The 12,479-nt window shown below is 37.8% G+C and overlaps 1 protein-coding gene across 2 annotated transcripts in view; it reads left to right on the top strand.

Annotated features, from left to right (window-relative positions):
* The first annotated feature begins 272 nt into the window (after window positions 1–272).
* The window catches only part of LOC134743756 (EGFR adapter protein-like), a 146,917-nt gene continuing 134,710 nt past the window's right edge, over window positions 273–12,479 (top strand). The window contains exon 1 of one of the 2 annotated variants that reach the window (XM_063677400.1): window positions 273–405. In XM_063677400.1, the coding sequence (XP_063533470.1) occupies window positions 382–405 (24 nt within the window). In that variant the 5' untranslated portion in view covers window positions 273–381. The remainder of the gene's footprint in view (window positions 406–12,479) is intronic. The other variant, XM_063677399.1, reaches the window with a different exon arrangement.

Here is a 12,479-nt window from a genome sequence, read left to right as displayed (position 1 = left end):
GTTTCGGCTTCAAATTGACTGTGACAGACGGACAGACAGACACACGAGTGATATTTTTTTTATGAAAGTTCCGTTTCTTTCTAGGATTAGCTACCTACTATGTTTGCCACTAACGATATCATTGTATAAGAATGTCTAGAAGTATAAATAGTCCTAATTCGTATAGCGTCGCCCACTGACCGCCGCAGACGCCGCCGGTCCGACCGGTTCCCCACCCAGCGCAATGCGCCGGCCGCTCCACGTAGTACCAATCCGCGCCTCGCAAAAACTAGTGTCCCGGTATTTTTCTGATTGTGTTGTGCCTTTGTGTACCTTATTGGAATGTGATAGGGTTCGTCGATGGTCAGTGAGTGTGTTGTGACAGTGCTGGGATGACGGAGTATGCTGGCTGTGCGCAATGCCGAGGTTGGTGTGTTTTTGGAGCCCCTGAAGGTTCCATGGAGGACTGAATGCTGTAGATTGAAGTTACATTCCGATACCTAGTTCCAATTTCATTCCAATGCCAAGAGTTATTGACTCTTGGAGTTGAAACCATTATGCATGTAATTTTTTTTTTCAATTAGTTTTCCTTGCAAAGTGATATAATATATATCTTTTTAATATTTTAGGGTTGGTCTCATAGTAGGTAAATTTTATTCATAATAACCTACATATTTAATTCACCTCGTAGATCATAATTAAATATGAAAAAAAAATCATAATGCTTAACAAATTATAATGCGGAACGATAGCGAATTCCACGACATCAAGGTATATAACGTCGGACATTTATGATTTAATTTATACATAATACCAAAGAGGATATAATAGGATAGAGTGGTACTGTCATACTAAATTTTGTGCCACAGTAAATTCACTGCCATCTATCGTCACCACGCACACACACACACACAACACACGATTAAAACTAAAAATAAAAATATAAAAAAAATGTATTTGTATATGGATATTTTTTATTTTATTTGCATTAATTATTTTTATATGATTTTGACCCATGTTCTTTCTCTGATATGCGTTAAAATTGTTAAATAACAAACGAAACCGTCAACGCCATTTATTCGAGAGTAGGCCAAAGGTAGTGGCGCCATCTGATCGAGAATCAAATTTTCTTGATTTTCGAGGCACGTTTTTTCCTTAGACTGTATCCATCTATTACGAAGTTATATCTATCTTTGCATCCATACTAATATTATAAATGCGAAAGTCTGTCTGTCTGTCTGTCTGTCTGTGTGTTACCTCTTCACGCTTAAATTGGTGATCCGATTAAGTTGAAATTTGGTACACAGATAGTTTGAGTCTTGGGGAAGGACATAGGATACTTTTAATCCCAGAACTCACCCCTCAAGGGGGTGAAAGGGGGGGGGGGTGGAAATTTGTATGGGGGATCAATAACCGCTGAACCGATTTAGATGAAACTTGGTATGGGGATAGTTTGAGCTGTGGGAATGGATATAGAATAACTTTAATCCTCGAAATCATCCCTTAAGGGTGTAAAAAATGGGGTGGAATATATAGTGTGGACCAATTTAGGGGTGAAAAAAGGATGGATTAAAAAGCAGATTTGTTTAAGAGTTGAGGTACCCAAATTACTAATTCCACGCAGACGAAATCGCGGGCAAAAGGTAGTATACATATAAGATTATTAGTACGTATAGTATAAAACGAACTGACAACATATCTACAGATTCACCTACGTCTATGATATAACAAGAATGAAAAGATACAGCAATATAATATTTGATCATTCTTAGCACCTACCATAAAATCCATACTTAATATTATAAATGCGAAAGTCTGTCTGTCTGTCTGTCTGTCTGTCTGTGTGTTCCCTCTTCACGCTTAAACCGCTGAACCGATTTAGATGAAATTTGGCATAGAGATAGGTTGAGTCCCTGAGAAGGACATAAGATAGTTTTTATCCCGAAAATCATCCCTTAAGAAAGTAAAAAGCGGGGTGGAATTGAGATAATTAACGAAGTGTCTAATTTGTGTGCATAATATGCTCAAATTGAATAATTGCTATAAGATTTTCTCCAGGCGCTATTCTTACTCTAGCTGGGGTTACTAAGTCCACGCAGACGAAGTCGCGGGCAAAACTAGTAATATTATAAATGCGAAAGTCTGTCTGTCTGTCTTTCTGTCTGTGTGTTCCCTCTTCACGCTTAAACCGCTGAACCGATTTAGATGAAATTTGGCATAGAGATAGGTTGAGTCCCTGAGAAGGACATAGGATTGTTTTTATCCCGAAAATCATCCCTTAAGAAAGTTAAAAGCGGGGTGGAATTGAGATAATTAACGAAGTGCCTGCTAATTTGTGTGCATAATATGCTCAAATTTAGATTGCTATGAGAATTTTTCCAGGCGCTATTCTTACTTTAGCTGCGGTTACTAAGTCCACGCAGACGAAGTCGCGGGCAATAGCTAGTTGTTCAATATTGCCGACCGATCCAAACATTGCTTGCTTGAAAAATAGCGGTTCCCTGCCAAACTAGGTACTTACAGTAACCATTATCTATATATTTTTAATTATACACTTGTGAGATACCAACAACACATAACTTATATTTTTGCAGTATAGCTGTTGATTATACGAGTAGCCCATTTAACAGTGTGGAGTGGACAATAGGTAGGTATCTAATAAATTATTAACTTAATAAACTAAAGTAATACATAATTCACACCTTGCAAGTTGTAATGCACTGTTATTTATGAGTCCAGCGGGGGTCAACTCCTTTCCGCAAACTCCATCGTCGCGGATGCAAATTTTGCACGTAACCGAAACTGATTAAACAGCGCAACCGCGGTGGTCGCGTGTTCTCATTGCTGATAGTATCGCGGGTGACTCAAGTATTAAATGAAATAATACACTCGCACTAATACTGATACCCGAACGAGCGAAAGATTCCAAAATTGATTTTAAAATGGAATCTTGAGCATTGCGAGAGTTTCAAGGCACGAAGGTAAGCATGACTCACGTAAGACCGGGCCATGCACGGGCCGAGGCGTCCGCCATGACGGCGGGAGAGGCTGGAACTTGCGACTCCTTGTTCCATCCGCCCATCGCCATTGACTTATATCTAAAGAAGGGCCTTACGGCCACTAAGGGTCTCCCTACATATGTCGACGCGAAATCGGAAAAAGTCGATAGAAAAAACCTTTATGTCCTGCGCAAGAAGAAAGAAAGATGCGTCGGCGCATCGGCAGACATGTAGGGAGACCCTTAGAATGGTGCTAGATCAGCATTGTCACTCACTAATTCGAGCCAATCGTGCAGTCTAACGCAACTAATTGCGACCAATCGCGCGCGTGATGCAAACTCATCAAACAATCGCGTCGTGGCCGTAGACTGCACGATTGGTTCGAATTCGTGTGCGTGACACCGTGGCACCATTTATATTATAAACTGAAATAAATGTCATACTAAGAAAAAATGACCAAGGCCTCCAGTGCCCCAGGCTGGAATCGAACCAGCGTCCTCTGCTATCGCGGCAGGTGCATGTGCCATTCGGCCACTGGGCCACAGCGGCATAGGTCGAAATTTTCCAAGTATATGTACTTGTTACTGAAGGCTAAGGCGCCTCCTGGCCATCCCTAAGGTAGAACAGTATGGTTCGACCTAACTGAATCATCCATGTGATTTCGAGCTAGCGAGAGAGATGGCGCTGCCAATCAATACTGTTAGAAGTATTAGAACAAATTAAGTTATTAACAGAAAATACTTTTAATTTGTTTTTATTTTAAGTAGACCAAGGCCTCCAGTGCCACAGGCTGGAATCGAATCAGCTTCCTCTGCTATCGAGGCAGGTGCCTGTGCCATTCGCCTGTGCCAATAAAAACAAATTAAAAGTATTTTCTGTAAATAAATTAATTTGTTCTAATACTTCTAACACCATTTATATTGCCCGTAAGGCCCGTCTTTAGATATATATGTCAATGCCTATCGCTCTGATCGCTCTGCCCACGGAGCTACCGAGACCTCACTCGTGGACAGCGAATATTTCCACCATATCTTACTTAGCATTCTTCTTTATAAAACTGCTAAATAAGTTGTTATTGTAGTTCATTGTTAAGGTGCAGTTTGGGTGTGGTTTGCAACAATGCAGCAGCCATTTCGATGACGTCATTACGGAAGTTTCCTGCGACACTGGCAGTGGCACTAGCAGTTTTGGGGTCCCAGTACCAAGCCAATTGTAATGGACTCCCCGAGATGAACTCGCTTGTGCTAGGCTAGCGATTATAATAGTAGCCCTGTATCGTTATCGGGGTCGAACAAGCGTTCCAAAATACATTGTGGACGTTTCCTGCGACACTGGCAGTGGCACTAGCAGTTTTGGGGTCCCAGTACCAAGCCAATTGTAATGGACTCCCCGAGATGAACTCGCTTGAGCTAGGCTAGCGATTATAATAGTAGCCCTGTATCGTTATCGGGGTCGAACAAGCGTTCCAAAATACATTGTGGACGGTGTAAACAAACTAAACTAATTTGCCAATTCTGCTGTTTGGCGAGCGATTTGATAAATAGTTATATCGATTACACAGTACACTGATCGATGTTGGCGTTAGAATTTTAGTTATTCTATCTGTTTCCGATATGATACTCATCTGTCAGTGTCAAAAGTGACGTTTTTGGTTGAAAAAATGTCATATTGGATACAGATCAAATAACTAAAACTCGAATTCGCCTGGAAGATTTATACAAATATCAATACTGATTTAAAATAACACGATTTTCACTCATAATTTAAAACTAATACGGGACTTAATCGCGTACAAACTTACGTTTATTTATGGCGTAACGTCACGTTCGAAACGTCAGGCCATAAATAAACGTAAGTTTGTACGCGATTAAGTCCCGTATTAGTTTTAAATTATGAAATATCAATACTACTAAAGATATATTGACAGTGTAAGGAAAGAACGTGCCTCAAAAAATTTGACTCTCGATCAGATGGCGCCAGTACCTTTGGCCTACTCTCGTATAGAGGGCGTTGACGGTTTCGTTTGTTATTTAACAATTTTAACGCATATCAGTGAAAGAACATGGGTCAAAATAATAAAATTAATTAATGCAAATAAATAAAAAAACATTTATCCATATTTAAATACATTTTATCGTATTTTTATACATCTTCATTTTTAGTTTTAAAGTGTGTCGATAGATGGCAGTGAATTTACTGTGGTTACAAAATTTACTATGACAGTTTCAGTACCGCTCTATAATATTATATCCTCTTTGATACTACTTATAGTATCAATGAACAGCGTTTTAAAATAAGTATGGCACAGAAAGACAGCATCAAATTCAGTTTTCAAGTTAAAAATGTAAAAGTAAAGTTCTTACTGAATGTTCCTAATTTAATTAGATTATTTATGAACTCAATTTAGAAAAGTGGAAAGATCTAGAAAATTTTTTGCTTGTCTAAGGGTCGGTTGAAAATATTTGGAAGGGTTATTTTTAAGAAATATAATTTTATTTTATTATAATCCTGCAGTCTAAGTTGATTTATATACAATAAGGGATCGGTATTCTTTCTTCGGAAACTCGAAAAGTAAAGATATTTATTTCTAAAAAGTGTAACGTCATACATATCATTATATGTTTTACCACAATGCCAATAAGACACAAAAGACACGTGTTTCTTTTCCTAAAGAACAGTATCAGTAGCTTTTCTCAAACATGCTATGTAATATTGATATTACGTTCTTTATATTAGGCTGGGAAGTATCACGTTCCAGGCGCGGCTAGACGAGAGGTCTGTAATGAAATTTCATACAAAGTTGCAGGCCTAGGCCGGGAAGTGGTTTTTTTTAATTTCTATTTCACATATACTTGTGGCACAGCATCATGGCATTCAGCCATTAAAAAAAACTATAAGCAATATTTGCTTTTTGGTTCGTTTATGACATTCTGCCAATACGCCTATTAAAAAAAACATTTTTTTTTACCTGACTTGGGCTCTGGCACTAGGGCCATTAGAGCGGTAGGAGTGGTAGGACTGTGTGGGGGGATGATAGCCTGGGGAAAATCCAGGACCCTTCCGCATCACACGAGACGGTTTTGCTACGCTGGAATACTCCTAAAGAGTTAAAAAAAATATAAGAACAAAAAAAACTATACTCTTTTCTTTTGGGTGTTAGTACTAGTGTAAGACAAAGATAGTATGATTCTCTCTGTCTATGTTTGAAATAAGACAGCCCTTTGACAAACTATATACCTATATTAAACGTTTGAGAAAAGCACTATACATACATCGGCGTATTCGGCCGGCAACCCCTTCCTTCCCGGCCTCTGTAGTAATGTACTATTGTAAGTTAACAATATAATACGGTCGAAATATGAAAATATTACTTCAAGCCCTGTTTTTACCAAGCAAGTTGCATTTATGTATTCCATTCTTGCGTTACTAAGTTGAAATGTAATAAGAGTAATTCAGCTTAGAATAAATTCAAAAGTGGGAAAATTACTGCCGTGGTGAGACTTCAACTCACATTAATACCTCCTACTCAAATACCTCATAATCAAATACCTACATTAATTAAAATGAAAATTGCATTTGAAATTCGACAGCAACAAGCATTAACATATTTAATCATTAAATAAGCTTTTGAAATAATATCCCCAACTGATGGCGGTATTGAGTGTATTTGCATAATTTATTGAATAATTTATTTGAAGGATTTAAATATTGATGCGTGAAAGGTCAAGTGCGGTCAGCCGAGTCATCGAATTTTGGCGAATGTTAAAAAGTTGAAAGTTGCAAATGGGAGGGGAGCATTCATATTTTATTAATGTAATTTTAAATTGACAATACAGTTCACGCAGTTCGTCTCGCTCATGTCAAAATGTATATTTTATAATTATAATTATTACGTTCTACCTACCAAAATAAACCGCTAGCGATGTCCAGACGTTTTCAAAATTATTAGAATTATACGTGTGCCGTGAATAGAGAGGCGGTTAGTCCTGAAAAGACATCAGGCGGAGTTCCTAATGCACTTATGAGTAAAATTTTTAAGAACTTAAAAGAAATTGTTTACCGACCATTTGATTTAACCCTTTTCCAGGCATAGTACGATTTATCGACCACCAGCCAATAGAATTTCAACTTATTAATTGGAATATTTGATTTTTTTGCGAACTCCCTGTCGATTGGTGCGGCCTGGAAAAGGGTTAAAAGGTCCGAGGTCTTTGCACCTCGCTTCATTATAATCAGATATCGAACCTCGTGGGCGGACTACTCTGAATTTGCTAAACATTTTTTAATAAGAATAATAGAAGCACATTAAAGTCTCTTTTGTACTCTAATGTTACTCGTTTTTATTAACATTAGAATGGTGGGCGGCCGACCAATGGTCGATTGAACCAACCAAATTTTTAAACGAAACGTCGGGATGTATTATAAATTCAATATACGCGATATAATCCGTTTTCATAGTTTTATTTCACAAATTTTTAAAATTGAATCTTTTTTTTTTTTTTTTTAATTTATTTAGGCAACAAACAGTCATATAATAATCTTCAAAAAGGTATCAAAACTTACACAGGTACTAACAGCAAAGCTCTTTGTATATTGTTTAATATGCCAACATTTAAGGGATTCTGTCCAAGTTCACATTTATTTCACTATCTACAAGTATTGCGGCACATTTTGTGACTTCTAATAGTACCAAGTAGGTAGTTAGAGGAAACTTGGCGTAGGCGGACTCTTCATATCCCTTTTTTAGGGTTCCGTACCCAAAGGGTAAAAACGGGACCCTATTACTAAGATTTCGCTGTCTGTCTGTCTGTCTGTCCATCTGTCACCAGGCTGTATCTCATGAACCGTGATAGCTAGACAGTTGAAATTTTCACAGATGATGTATTTCTGTTGTTGTTGTTGTTGTTGTTGATGAATGTGGAGGTAGGTACGAGGAGAGGAAAACCGAGGAAAGGTGGATGGACTGTGTGAAAGATGATATGAAACTAACGCAAGTGAATGATGAGATGACGGGTGACAGAAAGGTATGGAAGAAAAAGACATGCTGCGCCGACCCCAAGTGAATGGGACAAGGGCAAGCGAATGATGATGTATTTCTGTTGCCGCTATAACAACTAATACTAAGAACAGAATAAAATAAATATTTAAGGGGGGCTCCCATACAACAAACCTGACTTTTTTGCCGTTTTTTGCGTAATGGTACGGAACCCTTCGTGCGCGAGTCCGCCTTGCACTTGGCCGGTTTTTTTGGCTAATGTCATCCTCAAGCTAAGAGATAATACTGTTAGCTGCTCGAACTCTCTCTCAAGATAAACAGTTTTAGTTGTGATTAATAAAATTAAATTTATTAATTGATAACATAACTTAATTACAATTTTTTATCTAAACTTCAAAGTAAAGTTTTTTAAGTTCGCCTTTGTACATCTTATTATTTGTACCATGTAATTTTTAATATGTATATTTGTACAATAAAGAGTTTACTGCTACTACTGCTACTACTAAACTTGTGATGCATCCATTGACCTCGTTGATTCTTAGTTTCTAACAAGTTACAGTGAAATACAATGATTTATTCACATTGTATAATTCTGAAAATATTTTGCTGCAGTATTTCTAAATATGCATAAAATGCTGCAACAACTATTATAAATGCAAATGAAATGTCTTGTTCTTGCACTCGGTCATCGTCGCCACAGAAGGGTCACAGCGTAAACAGTTCACTTTGCTAACTTGCTTTTATTAAGAAAAGGCACACTCAGACTACACTAAAATCACTACACAGTATAAAACAAAGTCGCTTCCTGCTGTCTGTCTGTCTGTCTGTATGTTTAGATCTTTAAAACTACGCAACGGATTTAATGCGGTTTTTTTTAAATAGATAGAGTGATTTAAGAGGAAGGTTTTGTATGTGTAATACATCATCATTGCACCCGTGCGAAGCCGGGGCGGGTCGCTAGTTAAATATAATCTAAAATTAATTGAAAGTAAAACTCACACCCACCTAAGACGAATTCCCGAGGTTTGTCCCCTGCAGAAGCGTACTCATGGGGCTTCATTCCGACGCTGAATGGCGATACGTATTCTTAGTCCGAAGAATGAACCAGCCTACTCGCTTACTATCACGGCTCCACGGCCCTACGGTGGTTGTTCGATATATACCCGGCGCTATATCGATCTTTTTATATTTAAATGCAGGTTACCTTACAGTTTTCTTCGTCGACAACTTTACCTACGATTTTTGCCAGGCTACAAGAAACAGAGGCATATTCAAACTGTACAAATTCCTCAAATATATTAGTGCAAGCGAGATCCATAAATAGCAATTCGATTGCAAATTAATACCAAATTTCGAATTAGCCTCTAGACTTTGATTGTTGGGCTTACACACGTTAGCAAGTACAGTCGCCATCACATATATCGGAGCGGACGAGGTGCTCAAAAATATCTGAATGCTCACTAACGCCTTGACAATAGAGGCGTGTTCAGATATTTGTGAGCACCTTGGCCGCTCCGATATATCTGATGGCGACTGTACGTAAAGCGCACTCTATAATGCTAATATAATAGAACTTAATTCAACTTTGAATAAGTTGCCTGTAATTTTTAAGTTGTGTTGCCGGAGAGCAGGGTAATGAAGCTCGCCGCAGCGCAACATGCGACCGCGTCCTTAACTATAACAAGCAGAATAACGTGCTGTTATTCTGCTTTTAACCGACTTTAGAAAAAGAAGTCAACTACGTAAAATAATACCATTAATAACAGTACATAACACACTAAACAAACACCTATATAATATGGGTAAAACTGCAACCCCATGTGCAGAGCATGCATGGCAGAAGAAGAAACAACAAAACATATTCTCCTAGACTGTAAACAGGTAGAAGTATATAGGAGCAAATACCTAGGGAATCCACGCACACTAAAGGAGGCATCTAGCAACCTGAAGACTGCTAGGTTTCGTGGAGGAGATGGAGTGGTTAGAGTAGCGCTACCTCGTTTAAAGGGGCCCACTGACTATCAGTCCGCCGGACGATATCGGCCTGTCAGTTGTTGGGAACTGTCAAATTTTTGTTCTAACTGACAGGCCGATATCGTCCGGCGGACTGATAGTCAGTGGGCCCCTTTACGCAAAATAGGCACATTGGATGTCGATTTGCGGAAAATGCACAGCAAAACGAACTAACTAACTAAAAGGAGGAGGTTGTCAATTTATGAGAATTTTTTCCTATAGTCTGTTCGGAAAGAGAAGAGTCGTGGAATGTATTGGGCACCATACATTCCACGAATCTTCTCTTTCCGAACAGACTATGAGAGTTTTGTTAATATTTATATGATACGATGCATAGTTTAAAAACTAATGCCTATTCATAAACGCGTTACTGGCCTGAATTAGCTAGAGTTAGACCAAGAAAGTTCTGCTACGAGTTTGATATCATACGCAGTGCAAGTGTTTTTTATACGTCATAATTTTATAGAAGTTTGATGTTTAAAATAACACTTGTACTGCGTGTGCTATCAAAATCGTTACAGACTTTTCTTGGTCTAACTCTATGAATCGTTTGTCTTTGTGTATTTGTAAGAAAGGGATGAAACATAATTTAACGAAATCAGGCCGGTAAAGTTTTATGAATAAGGGGGTATATTGTTCCTGTTATTCTGCCTTTCCACATAACCTATGAGACTTTTTGGTTTTCTTGTTTGCAATACATACGACTGATTACGTAAAATAAAATAAAAACATGCCAAAATTTTACAAATAAAAGGATTTGAAATCACAAGGTTTTCTATTTTTTTAATATTTTGTAACATTTTAAGGCATTACTTACAGAAATAAGTTGCTCAGTTAATACGCTTTCTAACTATAAAACACTTAATTTTGGTATCTTCTTCGCCTAGCAGATTATATATGTGAAAACCTCTGTGAAAAATGCAAATAACAAATTAAAATAATCAAAATGTGAAAATCTAAATGACTTTAAATGTTACTCTTGCTTCCATCCTAAAACGAACTTTAACTCATTGCAAAAAGATTCATTATCGACTGTGGGAGTAATTCGTCATGTAAGGCGGAAGTTCTTTGATTAAAACTTGTGCTGAACGGAACGACGAGTTGAATGGAGAGGTGCGGCGCACTGCGAGCGAGCGGTTTGTGAGGTAACGTGGCATTCGGATAGCGACTACAGAAGCGTTACTGCCACAGCGTTGAGGAATAGTGACGTCGCCCACGTCAATGCTGCAGCAGTAATGCTACAACAGTAACTGAAACATCCAAATTTAGGGTCGAGTTCAGAAATATGTATACATTTTTTTACCTTAATCCATTGCAATTAGGTGAAATAATGTACTTACCTATACATATTTCTGAACTCGACTGTAATCTTACACAAAAATATAAAATTGTAGCTTGATTATTCGGTGATTATTCGGTGTGCGTCAGAGAAGGGTCCTTATGCTTCATGTGCAATAAGTACCTTTTTATCAGAATTTCTGTTGGAATTTACATACATAATAGTATTTTCAGTAAAAAATAAAATAACACATCATGAGAACATTTTTTTCTAGGCGTGAAGTTTTGATGGCTGTCGCTCTCATAGAAAGCCAGTTTTAATTATTGACCTGTTTCAATCCATACTAATATTATAAATGCGAAAGTCTGTCTGTCTGTCTGTGTGTTCCCTCTTCACGCTTAAACCGCTGAATCGATTTAGATGAAATTTGGCATAGAGATAGGTTGAGTCCCTGAGAAGGACATAGGATAGTTTTTATCCCGAAAATCATCCCTTAAGAAAGTAAAAAGCGGGATGGAATTGAGATAATTAATGCTAATTTGTGCACAAATATGCACAAATTGAATAATTGCTATAAGGTTTTCTCCAGGCGCTATTATTTCTCTAGCTGGGGTTACTAAGTCCACGCAGACGAAGTCGCGGGCAAAAGCTAGTTATTAATAGACCCAAGGCTCCTAGGCTCCTATAGTATAGCATGCCGCGACAAAAAGTCAAGAAAACGCTAGAAAGTTAATGGTTTCTCGCTATAACTGGGGCTCGCCAATAAAAACACTATTTGAGGATTTTAATGAAGTTTGTGGATCTGACGAGCACCACCCTTTCGTGAGTCACTTACATTTCCCAATCGTTAAGTACCCTACTGTTTTCCAATAAGCAATTAATTTCAGACCAGTAAATATGTTTACTTGCTTGTATATATTGTGGCGATTTTACATATGAATTAATTAGGTATGAAATGGGCTGGGATTGGGAATGTATAATAACTGGGACTTACCAATAAAAGCACTATTTGAGGATTTTAATGAAGTTTTTGGATTGATGAGTACTTACCGCCCGCTCGTGAGTCACCGTCTGGTGTAGGTTATTGTATTTCCTAATCCTTAGACAATTTCTAATAGTAATCAACATATATGTGACTTTTGAAATCCCTCATCATATTCTTATCTCGGAATTTCGCTATGACTTTATTGCAGAATCAGCACAGCACAGACAA

The sequence above is a fragment of the Cydia strobilella genome, chromosome 8, assembly GCF_947568885.1.
Source record: "Cydia strobilella chromosome 8, ilCydStro3.1, whole genome shotgun sequence".
NCBI lineage: Eukaryota > Metazoa > Arthropoda > Insecta > Lepidoptera > Tortricidae > Cydia > Cydia strobilella.
This window is presented reverse-complemented; position numbering and strand designations above follow the sequence as displayed.